We start from the raw sequence: 18,730 nt of genomic DNA on the forward strand, positions 1-18,730 counted from the left end.
TCAGACATCTTTAATTAGCCCTACTCAAAAATGGCGGCAACGTAAGTATCCTGGGCCAGAGGTCGGTTGTAACCCGGAAGTGCCTTTGTAAAGGAGGGGGTGGTTAGACAACCCGGAAGTGGATGGAATGAAGAGATGCCACTTGGCGGCCATGGCAGCTGTAGTATCGGCGACTCCGGGTCAAGGCCCGGTCGAGTGCAGTACCATGGGCAGCACCGGGTATAGGGCAGAGACAGCTTTGTGTCAACTTTGCTGCTGAACCCCTAGGACCCATCGTTGGAGACCTGCAGGACTCCTTTCCTCATCCCAGGCTCGGAGGAGAGTTTGCTGGGACTGGTGGGCTGGTTTCCTGCTCTGGGGGGCGGATCACCTTCGGGGCCGCCTCTTGGAGACAGGGGCGCCTAGGGAACGAACAGGTTCGCTTGAGTCACTTACCCGCCGCCGCCTAAGACATTGTGCCACCCTCAATCCGACAATCGAAGAAATCGATCATTCGCACATTTTCCCCATTGACTTTTCCCATCTCTGTTAACCCACGAGAATCTAATGAGTGGCATCTGAGAACCCAGAGCCTGGGACCTTAGATTGCTGTAAGCTTTCTCTGGTGCTAATATCAGCAAAAAGGGTCTGTTGCCGGGTACGTTCAAGAGGAAGGTGCCTCGTGAACACATCTGCTGGTGGGAAGGCCTAAAGAACTGGAAAGCCCACTCTCTTGGAACCACCACACCTGTTTAAAGAACCTAAGCACCATTTAAAGCCACTGGAAATTTGTTGTCTAGTGGTTGTGGGTGAATAAAGGAGGGCAGAATGGATGATTTCATCTCCATTAGCCTGCTGTCTCTGGCTATGTTGGTGGGATGTTACGTGGCCGGAATCATTCCCTTGGCTGTTAATTTCTCAGAGGTAAGAAATTCTCAATTTTCTGTCAGCTGTCAGGATGGCTGTGAGATAGTAGTTTTAGTTGCAAAGGGAAGCTGCTTCCCTAGTTAAATCTCAAAGCTGAAGGTCTCATTAAGAAAGACTATCTTTTTTAAAAGATACATGACACTTAATAATAGAAAGAAACCTCATATTCATTAGTGGAATTCTTAACCTGGGGTAGATAGATATTCCACGGAAGATCCTGGAGTATTCTGAATCCCCTAGAATTGCTTACAAAAATTTGAGGTTCTGTGCATTTACCTGGAGAGAGGCACCATAACATTTCTTTTGATTCTCAGAGGTTTCATGGAATCAAGATTCCAGATTGTTATCAAGAAAATAAATGGAGGGCTGGGCGCGGTGGCTCACGCCTGTAATCTCAGCACTTTGGGAGGCTGAGGTGGAAGGATCGCTTGGGCCCAGGAGTTCTAGACCAGCCTGGGCAACGTGGCGGGACCTTGTCCCTACAAATGAGGCTGAGGCAGGAGGATCGCTTGACCCCAAGTGGTTGAGGCTGCAGTGAGCCGTGTTTGGGCCACTGCACTCCAGCCTGGACAGCAGAGTGAGATCCTGTCTCCAAAAAAGAAAAAAAAAGAAATGGAGAATGTTATTTTTCTACATGAACTGAAATCAATATGATAACTTCTTTTTGAGAAAGTCAAACACACCTTTCTGAGGAAAGCTGTTTTGTTTTTTGGATGTCTGTACTAGAATGAATGTAAGAAAAAACTAAAATAGATTGTTCTTAACTCACATTTCCTTTTAAAGAAGGGGAGCCTTGGAATTGATATTCTGAAGTTGTTTCAAATCTATTTGCTTAGCAATGAATTTTTGGTTAATACGTTTTGACATTTTTGTTAATTTGATTGGTACCTTGAACAGACGTTAAGCGAGGGTCCCGGGAAGAGGGATAGATGAAAGCACTGTTCAGTGAACATGCTGATAGGTCCTTTAGGTAGGCAAAAGGAATTCACGAAGTGCACAGCGTTCAAAGATTTAGGGGGGAAAAACTACTACATTCAGAGGGAACAAGATTTCATGAGTTTGTCCTAGAGTTCAGCAGTAAAATAGGCCCTAGTTTCAGTGCCATTCCTGAAAGTACTTTCAAAGGAGGCCTGAAGTAGAAAGGAAAGGTATAAATGAAATATTAAGTACACCTTGAAGAAACCTGAGGAAGAGGAGATATTACAGGTGAAAATAGCCTGTGGGTGGGAAAGAAGGTGGGACAAGGTGTTGTCAGTTTGAGGAAAAGTAAAGCCCATAGCCAGATGGGACAGATGCTTAAATTGTTGCTGTTCTTTTTCTGTTTCCTTTTTAATCTGTACCCCTCAGCATCTAATGATAGCATTTTAAAAAATTACGTGCATTACCTAACTTCACTTAAAAAGCTCAAGCTGGGTGCGGTGGGGCGCGCCTGTAGTCCTAGCTACTCAAGAGGATAAGGTAGGAGGATTGCTTGAACCCAGGAGTTGGCCTGGGCAACATTGAGACTCTTTCTCTTAAAAAAAAAAAAAGAAAATAAAAATCAGTGACATATAGATGAGGAAACGGAGACTGGATAGTTCATGAAGTTTGTTAGAATCAGAAGAGGGGTATTTTTTCAGTCTAGCTTTTCTGACTCAGACTAGTTCGTAGCCACTAAGCATTTCGGCAAAGGTACATGGTACATATACATGGTAGCCTGTGTGCCAAATCCAGCCTGCAGACTGTTCCATTAGCAGAAGTTTATTATTGTTGTTCTTTACCAGTATTTCCTCGAGGCAAAGGTTGGGTCGGGCTGAGTAGCAGCTGTTAGGCACAGTCCTCCTTGCCCTTGAAGCCTGTTTCACTTATTTGGGTTACCTGCCTGCCCAGTACTTTGTGAACCTGCTGTGTTTCCTTTGACATAACCATATTTTCTTATAACTATATTAGAATTGAATTGACATTAGTAGGGCTGACATGTGTGAGATTTGGGTTGGTTTGTATATTTTTAAACATATTGAAGTAACATTTATGAATAATCATAATTAATTCTGATAAGCAACCAGTAAAACTTTTTATTTCTATAAAATGCCTTTAACTTTACCAATTCCAGTATTTTTTCAAACTACCTTGAATGATTATTGCAATATGCGGATATATACTATTTCCTTTTTCACTAGAAGGAAATGTTTACAGGAGTGGTGTTAATAACTGGGTCATTAATACAGATAATTAGTATGTCATGTCATTTGTGGCTTTCTTAAATTGACGGTCAGGTGGTCTTTTCCAGCTGTAGGTCTTAAAATGCTAAAATCAGCATTCATAATATCTGTTTATTATTAGAGTAGATGCAATGCATTTTGAGGTATTAGAATAAAAAATGAAAGTTATATATAACTTAAAGACATCCTAGAATTCAACTAGGATTTCTATCTCCTAGGAACTAAACATATTTTCTAGGTAAATTATGCCATTATTATGGACCAATGTTGTAATGAAACTAGTGAGATGGTAAATTTGTAAAAATAAATTTCATTCACGGGGGACTGGAAAGCACCATTTCTTTCCTTAGAAAATAATTCCCCAAACTCCTACACTGGATAAATGACTTGCCTTTTTAAGGAAGTATGGCTTTCTTAGAGACTAGTGTTACTGTTTTACAGTTCACTTTCGTTTACATCAGGGGTGTCCAATCTTTTGGCTTCCCTGGGCCACATCAGAAGAAGAATTATCTCAAGCCACACATAAAATACACTAAGATAGGTGATGAGCTAAAAAAAAAAAAAAAATGCAAAAAAAAACTCATAATGTTTTAAGAAAGTTTATGAATTTGTGTAAGGCTTCATTCAAAGTACTCCTGGGTTGCATGCGGCCCACGAGCCATGAGTTGGACAAGCTTGATTTACATGAAAAGATATGCTTTTTATTCATGTTTTTAATCTTGCTGCTGCTTTCTCATTCAGTACTTTTTCTAAAAATTTCTCAGAACAGGAATAAAAGTCAGATGATCAATTATGGCAAGATTAGTATTTAAAAACGAGTTAAAATTAGGTAGTCTGAAATTGCAGTAGTGGTGGGGTCTACCTGCCAGATGTGCCCACCAAGAGGTTTATGTGACATTGATTTCTCTGTCAGTTTCTCCTCACCCCAAAACTACCTTTCTTGATACTTTTGTGGCCTTCTTCCTTGCCCTTTGACCTGGCAACTGTACTTTCATGCCTTAAAAATTTATAAAACAAAGGAAAAAAAATCCGATTCTCAAATGCAATTATAAGTAACTATGATAATCAGGATGTAAATTTTTTCAGTATACAGGAAAGAGAAACACTTTTAACTTTTAAAGGAGGCCAGCCAGGTGCTAAGTGGCTCACGCCTGTAATCCCAGCATTGGGAGGCTGAGGTGGGTGGATCACCTGAGGTCAGGAGTTCGAGACCAGCCTGGCCAACATGGCGAAACCCCATCTCTACTAAAAATACAAAAATTAGCTGGGCGTGGTGGCACGTGCCTGTAATCCCAGCTACTCAGGAGGCTGAGACAGGAGAATTGCTTGAACCCAGGAGGCGGAGGTTGCAGTGAGCCGAGTCCCACCATTGCACTCCAGCCTGGGGAACAAGAGCAAAACTTTGTCTCAGAAAAAAATAAAAATAAATAAATAAAAATAAATAAATAAAGGAGGCCAAAGCATGCTTTACACAAAGGAAGCCCTGTTTGGTAAGGGAGTGAGACCCGTTGGTTTATAGTTAACACTGTCTTATGTTTTTTCGATTGAATTGCTAATGAGTAGTTTTTTTTGGCTCTAAATAACAATGTTACATAAGTAGGTTGAGAGCCTATATTACCTAGTATAAACTCAGTGCTGCTGCAGTTGATAAATGGAGCTATGATACAAAAACAGATGGCTCAAGTGGGATTTCAGATTGATTATCTGAGGGTTGTTACTCACCTGAGTATGTCTCCTCTTTGTCACAGAGCTGGTAACAGAGAGCAAGCTGTTTTTGGCTCAGAGCTCTACAGCAATATTCCTCAAACTGCCTGGTAAAGGATCAGTTTTTGTTTTTAATTTTTATTTCAATCCATACCAATACACTTATAAAAATGAAATAGTAGGAAAATGAAGTGAAAAAAAGACATAGAAGATACAAGCCCAAATATATTGTTAAATTCAACAGATAAAAAATTACTACTATAATTGTAATAATCATATTGCTCTAAAAATTTCTGAAGGCTTTATCTCAGTTGCCATACTTTTCTTATTGCAGACCAGTTTGAGTTATAATGCCACATTTTTCATGTATTAAAACAGCAAAGCAGGCCAGGCGTGGTGGCTCACGCCTGTAATCCCAGCACTTTGGGAGGCCGAGGCAGGCGAATCATCTGAGGTCGGGAGTTCGAGACCACCCTGACCAACACGGAGAAACCCTGTGTCTACTGAAAATACAAAATTATTTGGGCGTGGTGGCACGTGCCTGTAATCCCAGCTACTTGGGGGGCTGAGGCAGGAGAATCGCTTGAACCTGGGAGGCGGAGGTTGCAGTGAACCAACATTGCGCCATTGCACTCCAGCCTGGGCAGCAAGAGCAAAACTCCCTCTCAAAAAAACAAAAAACAAACAAACAAAAACAGCAAAACTGGATGTAGTGGCACACACAGGTTAGTCCCAGCTACTCCAAATGCTGATGTGGGAGGATCACTTGAGCCCAGGAGTTCAGGGTTGCAGTGAGCTATGAGTGTGCCTGTGAATAGCCACTGGCAACATAAGGAGACCTACTCCCTAAAATAACCAACAGCATAAATCCGTAAGTTGGCAGATGAAAGTAGTGCTATTCTTAGGATGATTTTAAAGATGAATATGATTAATAATGCACTGATTTCAAAAGGGACTGTCTGAGACAGTATCATTCAAAGTCAATGTTACTACTTGAACAAGCTATTAAAATCCAAATCTCTTCTGTTAAATGACCTTCTAGGATTGTTGTGAGGTTGAAATAATATAAGCACAGGCTTAACACTATGTCTAGAACATAATAAAAACTTTCAAAAATATTGAGGCAGATTCTCAATACTGATTAGAAAAACTTTTAAAGGTTTTCATTTTTATAACTTTGTTCTAATTTATAATTGTTAAACCTTTTATTTGGAAACAGACTTAATAATGGGAAGCTCCTCCCCCTCCTCCCCTTCGCAGTCATGGAAACTTTTCGGCAATTTGTTTGGAATCTAAAGGTCTTGTTTTGGGGTTTGGTTTGCATTACTATTTACCATTCTATTTGGAGAGGCCAGGGCTTTTCCTCTACCCTCCCTGCTTTATACTATTTTTCTTAGTATTTAACTCTCTTTTCTTCATTATACTTACTCTCATTTTAAGCTTTGTTTTGTTCTTTCATGTTTGAAAGTTTTGTGTCTGTATTAGTCCATTCTTACACTGCTAATAAAGACATTTCTGAGACTGGGTAATTTATAAACGAAAGAGGTTTGATTGACTCACAATTCAGCATAGCTGGGGAGGCCTAAGGAAACTTACAATCATGGCAGAAGAGGAGGCAAACACATCCTTCTTCATGGGGCGGCAGGATGGAGAAGTGCTGAGCAAAAGGGGGAAAGCCCCTTATAAAACCATCAGATCTCGTGAGAACTCACTGTCACAAGAACAGCAAGAACTCACTATCACAAGAACAGCATGACCTCCCACCAGGTCCCTCGCATGGGAACTGCAACTCAAGATGAGATTTGGGTGGGGACACAACCAAACCATATCAGTGTCTGATTATAATAACTGACTCATTCATAATAAGTATCTTTAGGGGTTTGAGTTACCCGCAAATCAAAGGTTTATTGTGTCTGAAGAACAAATTTATTCAGTATGCTTCTGCCTCTACAATAGGTTCTCTTTGAAGTAGATTTAACAATGTTACATTTTTAAGGACTTTTATATTGTCTGGTACATTGCTCTTACCCTGTTATGGTAATACAAGAGATTTTATACCTGTTTGGAATTTCATTTGTAAATTCTAAGATTTGAGCCGGGCATGGTGGCTTATACCTGTAATCCCAGTGCTTTAGGAGGCTGAAGCTGGAAGTTTGCTTGAGGCCAGGAGTTTGAGACCAACCTGGGCAACAAGTGAGACCCTGTCTCAGATGAATGAACGTAAATTATAAAATTTTAAACTTTGCAATCTCAGTAAATTTATCCATATCTGGAAAGAAATCATCAGCTTGTCTTTTCTCAGGTTGAACTACAGATTATTGTTTCATAAGGATCCTTGATAAAACTAAGTTTGGATCAAATAAAATCCGGTTGCAATATGATTCAATATTATTTTCCTGAAAAACTTTGTTTTCTCCAGGATACTATATTGATAAACATAATTAAGACTTATCTGCATTATAATATTAATAATGTTTATTGAGCTCTTTCTGTATACCAGGCAATGATATGCACTATCTTATTAATCCTCAGGACCAAGACTATGAGATACTGTTAAACCTCACTTTACAAATGAGCAAACTCAGGCTTGAAGAGGTCACAGACTCTGGTAGAGGTGTGATTTGGAACTAAGTCATTTTGATTCCTGTTGCCAAATCAATCACTTGACTACTAAATGTTGCCTTTCCTAATGAATGCTGTGTAAAGAAGGAATGAAAATGGATCTACCTAAATTGATGCCTTTAGCTCCCCAAATTAGGAACATCTTTCATACCTTCCACAGTATATCTCATGCTTTCTGCCTAGTCAGTGGAGTAGAACTTGAAACTCCAGAGGTAAACCGTCTCCAAATACCATTGAAACCTATAAGAAATAAGTTAATATGTCTTAGATGCCCTTTAAATTAACACCTGCCAATTTGGAATCTGAAGTAGTTCCTATTGTGAACTATCCAAGTTGAATTTCACACTTGACATCCTCACAGGTTAGTCGTAAATTGTGCTGTTCAAGAAGTGACATCCTTTTCAAGAGAAGATGACATGAAATGGATTCAGAATGTTTCTGTATATGATAGTCTTAACCTCTCCTCTAATTAAAGAATTTAATGATGAGACTTTTGTTGAATGACAAGATCCCCTTCAGCTCAGTATGGAATTCCACACTGGGCTGAGCGCAGTGGCTCACGCCTGTAATCCCAGCTACTCGGGAGGCTGAGGCAGGAGAATTGCTTGAACCTTGGAGGCGGAGATTGCAGTGAGCTGAGATTGTACCATGGCACTCCAGCCTGGGCAACAGAGCGAGACTGTCTTAAAAAAAAAAAAAAAGTAGTAGTACTAAGTATGAGTACTGGTATTTCTTAAAACCTATAATGAAATTACAGAAATCTCAGTCTTCCTTGAATACTAATATTCAGTTTTTAACTTATTGAAATAAAATGGAAATAAATATTAGTTAGACTGGAAATTCTTTGTTTTTTTTTTTTTTTTTTTTGAAATGGAGTCTTGCTCTGTCGCCCAGGCTGGAGTGCAGTGGCGCGATCTCAGCTCACTGCAACCTCCCCTTCCCAGGTTCAAGCAATTCTTCTGCCTCAGCCTCCCCAGTAGATGGGATTACAGGTGCGTGCCACCATAACCAGCTAATTTTTTGTATTTTTAGTAGAGACAAGGTTTCACCATGTTAGCCAGGATGATCTGGATCTCCTGGCGTTGAGATCTGCCTGCCTCGGCCTCCCAAAGTTCTGGGATTACAGGCATGAGCCACCACACCCAGCCCTGGAAATTCTTATATGGAAATTCATTTTTAAATGAAAAGGTCTTGAGGGTAACTAATACATAATTACATCAAACTATCTATTGCAAACCCTGTATTTATCTGACGTTAATTTCCTTCCTTCCTTTCTTTCCTTCCCTTCCTTCCCTTCCTTTCCTTCCTTTCCTTCCTTTTCCCTTCCCTCCCCTCCCCTCCCCTCCCCCCCTCCCCTCCCCTCCCCTCCCCTCCCCTCCCCTCCCCTCCCCTCCCCTCCCCTCCCCTCCCCTCCCCTCCCCTCCCCTCCCCTCCCCTCCCCTTCCCTTCCCTTCCCAGTTTCACTCTTGCTGCCCAGGCTGGACTGCAATGGCATGATCTTGACTCACCATAACCTCCGCCTCCCAGGTTCAAGTGATTCTCCTGCCTCAGCCTCCCAAGTACTGGGATTACAGGCATGCACCACCACGCCCCACTAATTTTGTATTTTTAGTAGAGACAGGGTTTCTCCATGTTGGTCAGGCTGGTCTCAAACTCCTTACCTCAGGTGGTCTGCCCGCCTAGGCCTCCCAAAGTGCTGGGATTACAGGCGTGAGCCACTGCGCCCGGCCAATTTTCTTTCTTTCTTTTTTTTTTTTATTTTGAGACAGAATTTTGCTGTTGTTGCCCAGGCTGGAGTGCAATGGCACGATCTCGGCTCACTGCAACCTCCTCCTCTCAGGTTCAAGAGATTTTCCTGCCTCAGCCTCCCAAGTAGCTGGGTGGCACCTGCTACCACACCCAGCTAATTTTTGTGTTTTTAGTAGAGACGGTTTCACCATGTTGGTCAGGCTGGTCTCGAACTCCTGACCTCAGGTGATCCACCTGCCTCGTCCTCCCAAAGTGCTGGGATTACAGATGTGAGCCACCAAGCCCAGCCTGAGGTTAATTTTCTATTAACCAAAACATTGTACCCTAGCTCCTACACCTTGTTGTATACTCCTTTCATTAATTCTTTATGCATTTGACAGAGACAAATTGGGGAAAGAAGACAGATCCTAAAAGCCAAACACTGAACAATTAAATATGTCTTGTAGAGAAGCAATTTAGCATAGTGTTTAAGATTATATATTCTGGGCCAGGGACGGTGGCTCACACCTGTAATCCCAGCACTTTGGGAGGCCGAGGTGGGTGGATCATGAGGTCAGGAGATCAAGACCATCCTGGCTAACATGGTGAAACCCCGTCTCTACTAAAAATACAAAAATTAGCTGGGCATGGTGGTGCGCACCTGTAGTCCCAGCTACTCGGGAGGCTGAGGCAGGAGAAGGAGGATCACTTGAACCCAGGAGGCGGAGGTTGCAGTGAGCCGAGATTGCGCCACTGCACTCCAGTCTGGGCGACAGAGCGAGACTCTGTCTCAAAAAAAACAAAAAAAAAAGATTATATATTCTGGAGCTAGACTACATATAGGTTCAGATCATGGCTCTGCCGTTACTGGCTGTGTAAACCTGGGCAAATGGAACTTTCTATGTCTCTATTTCCTTGTCTCTAAGGTGGAGATAATAGAAGTATCTACCTCATAAGATTGTTTTGAGGATGAGTGAGCTAATATATGTAAAGTGACTATAATAGAACATGCCTGGCATCATAAGTACTTAATAAATGTTATTATAATTATGATGAAGGAGAAGAATTTTAGTAGCACCTCCCTTGTGTAGAACTTGGCCATCCAGAAGCCACATTAATCTAAAGGACCAGCAAAGTCTCTTATTAGCCAAATAGCCTGAAGAACAAGCATTTTGTTTGCTTTATACTGTTCCTGGTTCTCATTTGGCTCCTGTGTATCTTTTTTATGTAATTCTGGTAGGCTAGTGAGCCAGTTATCAATTTATTTCCTCTCAGCTTTAAATTCACTCTTCATTGACTATTCTGCAAAAACGCGTCTGAGCCCCGTAAATATTTTTCCTCTACCAGCTGGCACAATGTTATGCTTTGTCTGCAAGGGGTACTGGAGAGAAATTGTAAGTGGAAGTGGTTTTCCTTCTTGGTTCTGGCATGCTTGCCCGGCACCAATTTCTGTAGCACAGGCAGCCTGCCCGGTGTCCAGTTCCTGCAATGCACCCAGCTTCTTCAGCACAGGTTCCTGCAGCACATGTGGCTGTGGCTTTTCCAGCTTCTAGCCAGACTTCCCTGAGACCCAGCTCCTGCACCACCAATGGCTTCTCCAGCCCTAGCCTCCTGCTGCACACACAGTTGCTCACGCACCCAGCAGTCAGTAGTTTCCCCTGGCACCCCCCTTGGGTGGTTTTATAGTCTTGCCAGTGAGCCACTTTCCCCAAAACCTACAGTACAGATTTCCAGCAAGTTCCACCAGCATGGCACTATAGAAACTTCTCTGCCATTCGCCAAGCCCCAGCCATCCCCTCTTCAACAGAGTTTGGATCTCAGCCTTTGTGGGGCCTCTTCTTTGAGCACTCTTATCTTAGTGCTAGGATAGTAGCTGCGCCTTATATCTGCTATTATATTCTTTTTTTTTTTTTTTTTTTTTTTTTCTGGAGATGGAGTTTTGCTCTTGTTGCCCAGGCTGAAGTGCAATGGTGCGATCTCGGCTCACTGCAACTTTCGCCTCCCAGGTTCAAGCGATTCTCCTGCCTCAGCCTCCCAAGTAGCTGGGATTACAGGTGCCTGCCACCATGCCTGGCTAGTTTTGTAGTTTTAGTAGAGACAGGGTTTTTCCGTGTTGGTCAGGCTAGTCTTGAACTCCCGACCTCAGGTGAATCCGGCCTCCCAAAGTGCTGGGATTACAGGCATGAGCCACCGCGCCCGGCCCTGCTATTATATTCTTTACGGTTCTCTCTTAGTCAATTCCTCATCATTCTAGTCCCCTTTTATGCTTTTATAGGTATTCCTTTTTTCTTTCTTTCTTATTTTGAGATGGAGTCTTGCTCTGTTGCCCAGGCTGGAGTGCAGGGGTATGATCTTGGCTCACCACAACCTCTCTCTTTGGGTTCAAGCGATTCTCCTGCCTCAGCCTCCCAAGTAGCTGAGATTACGGCTGCCTACCAACACGCCCGGCTAGTTTTTGTATTTTTGGTAGAGACAGGGTTTTGCCATGTTGGCCAGGCTGGTCTCAAACTCCTGACCTCAGTTGATCAGCCCGCCTTGGCCTCCGAAAGTGCTGGGATTACAGGTATGAGCCACCGTGCCCAGCCCCCTTTTGTAGGTATTCTTTATGTTAAACTCTCTCTCTTCAAATTACTTTATGCTTTCTCTTTGATGAAAGGACCCTGACTGATAGAGGTAGGTAATGGATCATAAAATCAAATAAGGCTGAACAGAGAATTAAGCCTGGAGTAAAATAAGACAGCCCCAGTGTCATGATATATGGCAGCTGACCTTCAGTGTCAGTGCCTGGGAGTCATTAGGGAGAAGTGAGAACTGTGGGCATCTAAAGGGCACATATCATTTGATGACACCAAATCTTCCTATTTTTCCAAAGCTAGAAATCTGGATTTTTATATGAAGTCTCCTGAATTTTATCCTTTGGCTACTTATTCAAATATTGTATCAGTGCGTGGGCCAAACAACCCATGTTTGTGAGTCTACAAGCCTCTAGACTGCCTGATTTCTAAGCCCTCTGAATGTAGAAGGGGTGGGCAAGCAAGTAGAGGAAGTAAGTTACAGCATGGCAGTGGGGGTGGGAGAGACAGAAAAACATTTTGAATTATTACACAACGTCAAAGTGCAGTTATTTAGAATCACTTAGTAGAGGGGAGAACATCTCTATGTTCACATTAAAGACACTATGTTCTCTAATTTGACTATAGTATAATAATTAATGACTACATGTCAACTGATATGTCAGGTTCTACGTTGATTTTAACAGTAACCTTGAAAGGGAAGAATTCTTGTCCTGCTTGTAGATAAGGAAACTGGGCCTCAAGTTTAGTAAGTACAAATCCCCTATTTATATAGGCTTTAATTAAATTAACAATTTTTTAAAAGACGCTGTGGAAAATTTGGAAAATACGGTAACGTATAAAAGGAAAATAAAATTATCTATTATCCAACTGTTCAATTAGAATCACTAATAACATTTTTGTTTCTTTTTTTCTATTTGTTTGCATTTTTAACATAGTTAATTATGGTTGATATGTACAATTTACATTCTCCCTTTTATAACCTGGTAGTATATCATAAGCATTTTCCTTTATTCTTAAAAACTTGTTCTAGTCATTTGTTGTTGTTGTTGTTAAGGCAAGGTCTCACTTTCTTACCCAGGCTAGAGTGCAGTGGCATGTTTGTTTTGGTTCACTGTAGCCTCCGCACCCTGGGCCCAAGCGATCCTTCTACCTCAACCTCCCTAGTAGCTGGGACTCAGGCATGTGCCACCAGGCCCAGCTAATTTTTGTATTTTTTAAGAGGCAAGGTCTCACTATGTTGCCCAGGCTGGTCTCAAACTCCTGGGCTCAAGTAATCAATCGTCTTGTCTTGGCCTCCCAAAGTGCTGGGATTGCCAGTAGGGGACACTGTGCCCTGCCTTGGGCATTTTAAAAAATGTCCTCATTACATTCAATTATGTACAGAAATTCTTAATATGCATCTAATATGTTTTTACATTTTTGTCATGATAATAGTGTTGCATGAATATTTTCTTGTCTCAAGCATTGAGTGTATTTCAGATTATTTTTTTCAGGGATAGAATGATGGGGCTAAAGGGCATGAATGTTCTTCAGAAGGTTCTCAATCTATATTACCAGTTTTTTAAAATGCATTTTTACAACAAATGCAAATAACGCTATATTCTCACAAACATTATCATTATTCATTTTTAAAACTGTACCAATTTCATAGAGGAAAAGGTATATTTACTATTTTAGTCTGCTCAGTTCAGTTGAACTCTTATGTATCAATGATATATTTATTGGCAATGCTTTTCCAGGTTATTTTTCAATGGATTTTTGTTTGTTTTGGCTTTGTAGTTACATCAAACAATCTTAGGGGATTTATATTTATTTCTTTTATGTTTAGAAAGGAATTTTATGCAAAAAGAAAAATAAATTAATCTTATTTTCCAAGATTGGAGGAAATGGCATTAATAAGGTACTTGCTTGTTATTACTGCCTTAGAAGGTGTTAAGTAACCTTGATGTCACATGAGTTAGGAAATAGGAAGCTTATATGCCCCTGGCAACATGGCAGAATTGTAACTTCGTTCACTGGAACTTTCATTATTCTTGCAGTGGAGGTGCTTAGAAGCTTTTTTTTGCATGCTACTGATGATGTTGAAGACAAGTAATAACAACACCTACTCTGCTAAGTGCACTAATATCCTGCTCCTACACAATAATAATACTAGTAGCAGTAGCCCCTTCTTACAGAGGAGGCCATGAAGCCCAGGAAGGTTAAAGACTTGTCCTGTTTCACACAGCTGCTCCTGAGAGCCAGGAAGCTTTTGGGCATCTTGTTTCAGCTGTAAGGACTTGAAGAACCAAATTAGATCTGAGTTTTCTTTATTATCTGTTACTAACACTTAGCAGCAGATAATGTAGTGGCTAAATTGACATTAAGAAATATCTCTTTCTTGAAGCAGGTTTGTTTGTAAGAATATGGGGAAAAACTTTGTTGCCTCAACAAGAGTTACTTCATAGCCTGTGATATTTTATCTCTTCAGTGCCTAAAACTTTGAAGGGATCAATCTTATGATAAGAGATGTACCTTTGATTTTTTTTAGGAAGCTGTAGTTGACACTTTGACTACTAAAATGGGCATGGCACAAGGAAGATTGAGATAAAATGTTTTCCGTATCAAAAGCTTTTAAAGACTGGATGCGGTGGCTCATGCCTGTAATCCCAGTACTTTGGGAGGCCAAGGCTGGTGGATCACTTGAGGTCAGGAGTTCGAGACCTGCCTGGTCAACATGGTGAAACCCTGTCTCTACTAAAAATACAAAAATTAGCTGGGCATGATGGCACATGCCTGTAATCCCAGCTACTCAGGAGGCTAAGGCAGGAGAATCGCTTGAACCTGGAAGGTAGAGGTCGCAGTAAGCCAGGTTCACACCACTGCATTCCAGCCTGGGTCATAGAGTGAGATTCCATCTCAAAAAAAAAAAAAAAAAAAAAAAAAAAACTTTAAAAATTGTTGGCTTGTCTTTAGGTGAACCAATTTGTTGACTGTTTCTGTGAGCAGGGAAAGAAAGACCATTTAATTACCTTGGTGTCTGCCAAGAAATATTAAACTTGACTTCAAAGCTTGTGCTGATGGTTAACGGCATAGAGTGCAAGCTGTTGTTTTAATTAATATATCTAGCAGATCCTTTGGTTCAGTCAGGCTGCAACTGTGAACTTCTAAAATGAGATAACATAAAACCAATGGCATTGCACAGTTCATGCCTCTCCTGAGCAAATACTTCATTTCACTGACAGAAACTGTTGGTTTGGGAACTGTCTTTTCATCTTGAATGACACTTGGAATTTGTAGTTCTCCATTTAAATAAACTTTTTAGTGATTTACCATAAGCAAAATAGAGAACCTGTCAGCATTTTGTTAACTTTAATATAAACACAACTTGAGATTGAATCCCAAGTTGTGTGAAAGAATACAGCCATACAAATACATGAAGCCACAATTCTAGCGCTTAAAATAAATCAGATTGAGTCTAAAATGATCAGGTAAAGAATTTTTTTTTTCAAATTAAAATAGAAAGTGCAATTGGCAGTAATGCTTTTTTTTTGGACTGCTGGTTCTTTTCATCAAAAGTGTTGTTTCTGTAATATTGGTTGCCATGAAAAGGCTCATAGACATTTATCAAGCTGATAAAAATTTTGTAGGACAATCTTTACATTGCTTTGCTGAAGATTAAAACAAGGACTGAGGCTGGGCACAGTGGCCTGTAATCCCAGCACTTTGGGAGGCTGAGGTGGGAGGATCACTTGAGTCCAGGAATTTGAGACCAGCCTGAGCAACACAGGGAGACCCCACGTCTACAAAAGAAATTTAAAAATTAGCTGGGCATGGTGGTGCACACTAGTGGCTTTAGCTTCTCAGGAAGCTAGAGTGGGAGGATCACTTGAGCCCAGGAGTTTGAGGTTGCAGTGAGCTGTGATGGTGCCACTGCACTCCAGATTGGGTGACAGAGCTGTCTCAAAAAAAAAAAAACAAAAAACAGGCTGGGTGCAGTGTCTCATGCCTATAATCCCAGCACTTTGGTAGGCCAAGGCAGGCAGATCACCTAAGGTCAGGAGTTCAAGACCAGCCTGTCTCTACTAAAAATACAAAAAAATTAGCTGGATGTGGTGGCATGTACCTGTAATCTCAGCTACTAAAGAGGCTGAGGCAGGAGAATTGCTTGAACCTGGAGGTGGTAGCTGCAGTAAGCTGAGTTGTGCCTCTGCACTCCAGCCTGGGCCACAGAGCAAGACTTTGTCTCAAAAAAATAAATAGTAAATAAATAACTAACAAAACTCCTTTCCTAAGGAGTTTTGAGCTGCTTTGGAAAAATATATGTCATAGAAGATGTTTGCACTAATAAGACAAATGACAGCATTGCTTCAAATTTATTATGATGAAATTCTGTTATGATGCTTAATATATTTATATGAAATTCTATTATGGCATTGTATTGTATTGTATTGTATTGTATTGTATTGTATTATTTTTGAGATGGAGTCTCACTCTGTCACCAGGCTGGAGTGCAGTGGCGTGATCTCGGCTCACTGCAACCTCTGCCTCCCAGAGCCCAGTTCAAGCGATTCTCCTGCCTCAGCCTCCCGAGTAGCTGGGACTACAGGCACATGCCACCATGCCCAGCTCATTTTTGTATTTTTAGTAGAGATGGGGTTTCACCATGCTGGCTAGGATGATCTCGATCTCTTGACCTCGTGATCTGCCTGCCTCAACCTCCCATAGTGCTGGGATTACAGGCATGAGCAACTGCACCCAGCCTATGGCCCTTTATTAAATGTATTTGCGGGCTGGGCGCAGTGACTCACGCCTGTAATCCCAGCACTTTGGGAGGCCGAGGCGGGTGGATCACGAGGTCAGGAGATCGAGACCATCCTGGCTAACACGGTGAAATCCTATCTCTACTAAAAATACAAAAAATTAGCCGGGCGTGGTGGCGGGCACCTATAGTCCCAGCTGCTTGGGAGGCTGAGGCAGGAGAATGGCATGAACCCGGGAGGCGGAGCTTGCAGTGAGCCAAGATCACGCCACTGCACTCCAGCCTGGGCGACAGAGCAAGACTCCATCTCAAAAATAAATTAAATAAATAAATAAATAAATGTATTTGCATGCCCCTTGAGTGAAACTATCAATTCTGAATCAACTAATCACTGAAAATTCTTGATATAGTTACAAGGAATATGTGAGGTCTATTTCCTGGCACAAATATTCTAAAGAGGTTCCGCTGCATTTGTGTAATTGTTTGTATCAGAGCCCAGTGGCCGGTACCAAGTCCCCAGTGCTTTGCATGGTGGTGGGCATTTAATTCATTCTTTCAATAAATATTTAGGGGAAACTGCTGTGTGCCAGATACTTCCTTATAAATTGAGAATTCAGCAGTAAATTAAAGATCTCTGCCCTGACAGAATTGGTAATTTTGTGGGGAAGGGGTTACAGGGACAAACAGTAAACATAGTGTTGAGTGGATATTTAACTTCATTTGGTAAATAAATGCACTTAATTTCAAAGTGAACTGAAAACAATACAGTAGTTTTACCTCACGCTGCCTTTCTTCGGAGGAAATACTGCAAAGCTAGATGATTCATTCGGATTTACCTTGATGGTCTCATCCTACAAACTCAAATTCTTTGTTTCTGAATGTTCGATGGTATTATAATTTCATGTTTGCACTTAGATCAGGGTTTTCCAGCTTTTGGGTTTCATAAATCAGTCATATATTTAAAATTTCAAAGAATCGGCCGGGCGCAGTGGCTCACGCCTGTAATCCCAGCACTTTGGGAGGCCGAGGCAGGCAGATCACGAGGTCAGGAGATCGAGACCATCCTGGCTAACATGGTGAAACCCTGTCTCTACTAAAAATACAAAAAATAAGCCAGGCATGGTGGCAGGCACGTGTAGTCCCAGCTACTCGGGAGGCTGAGTCAGGAGAATGGCGTGAACCTGGGAGGTGGAGCTTGCAATGAGCCAAGATCATGCCACTGCACTCCAGCCTGGGCAACAGAGCGAGACTCCGTCTCAAAAAAAAAAAATTTTTTTTCAAAGAATCGATACAGGATTACCTCCTTTTAATTTTGCCATGTAAGGACACTAAAAATAAAAACAAAAACTGTTGTCACCATCATTTCTTAAAAGAAAGGACGTTATAACCAAAATTAGGTAGGATATAATCTCAGAATAAAAAATAGTTCTTTACATTGAAGAAATAAAGCTTTATGATGTGCTCACTGTATTGTCCTTATTTTATTTTGTCATGAACCATTAGAAACTGTCAATAGAGAAGAATTATAACTATTTATGATTTTGTTTTTTCTCTCGGTGTTGCTGAGGGATTTTGCTGATTCATACTATTTTGAAAGGTTGCATGAATATCATCTTTTTTGGAGATAAATTTTTTTATAATGGATTGTATGTATTATGCTATGCAGTGAGCATTGTCATGGAGTGCAATGCCGAATCTAATCATCCCTGTAACCACTAACTAGCTTAGTCATGTGATCTTGGGCAAATCACTTCTCATCTTTGGCCTTCGATTCTCCATCTATATATTGAGAGAAAATCATTTTTTATATTTTCTCCCAGTTCTTTAATTTGAATTGATAACTTTGGTAGCTAATATCCCTATTTTTAAAACATGGGTCTAAAGATTAATAAAAACCTTTACTGTGGCTTTCTAAAAACTTGCACCAAACTCCTGTTTATATTTCATATTCTTTTGAGAGAGGGTATCGCTCTGTCACCCAGGCTGGAGTGCAGTGGCACAGTCTCAGCTCACTGCAACCTCCGCCTCCTAGGTTCAAGCGATTCTCTCTCAGCCTCCCGAGTAGCTGGGACTACAGTTGTGCACCATCATACTCGGCTAATTTTTGTATTTTTAGTAGAGACAGGGTTTCGCCATGCTGGCCAGGCTGGTCTCGAACTCTTTTCCCGCTTTTAAAACTTATCTCAATGTAGTTTTTCATGTGACCCTAGGGTAGAGTATTATGAAGCACTTGGTAAGTGCCTAGTGAATTG

General features: G+C 41.2%; 1 protein-coding gene across 4 annotated transcripts in view; it reads left to right on the forward strand.

The window, feature by feature from the left end:
- The first annotated feature begins 529 nt into the window (after positions 1–529).
- The window catches only part of SLC39A9 (solute carrier family 39 member 9), a 66,123-nt gene continuing 47,922 nt past the window's right edge, over positions 530–18,730 (forward strand). For all 4 annotated transcript variants that reach the window (XR_612789.5, XR_008620906.2, XM_003824096.5 and 1 more), the window contains exon 1: positions 530–903. Coding sequence is in view for 2 of the 4 variants with exons in the window: in XM_003824096.5 (XP_003824144.1) it covers positions 808–903 (96 nt within the window). In the remaining 2 variants the exon portion in view is untranslated. The remainder of the gene's footprint in view (positions 904–18,730) is intronic.

Source organism: Pan paniscus, chromosome 15, assembly GCF_029289425.2.
Source record: "Pan paniscus chromosome 15, NHGRI_mPanPan1-v2.0_pri, whole genome shotgun sequence".
Classification (NCBI taxonomy): Eukaryota; Metazoa; Chordata; class Mammalia; order Primates; family Hominidae; genus Pan; species Pan paniscus.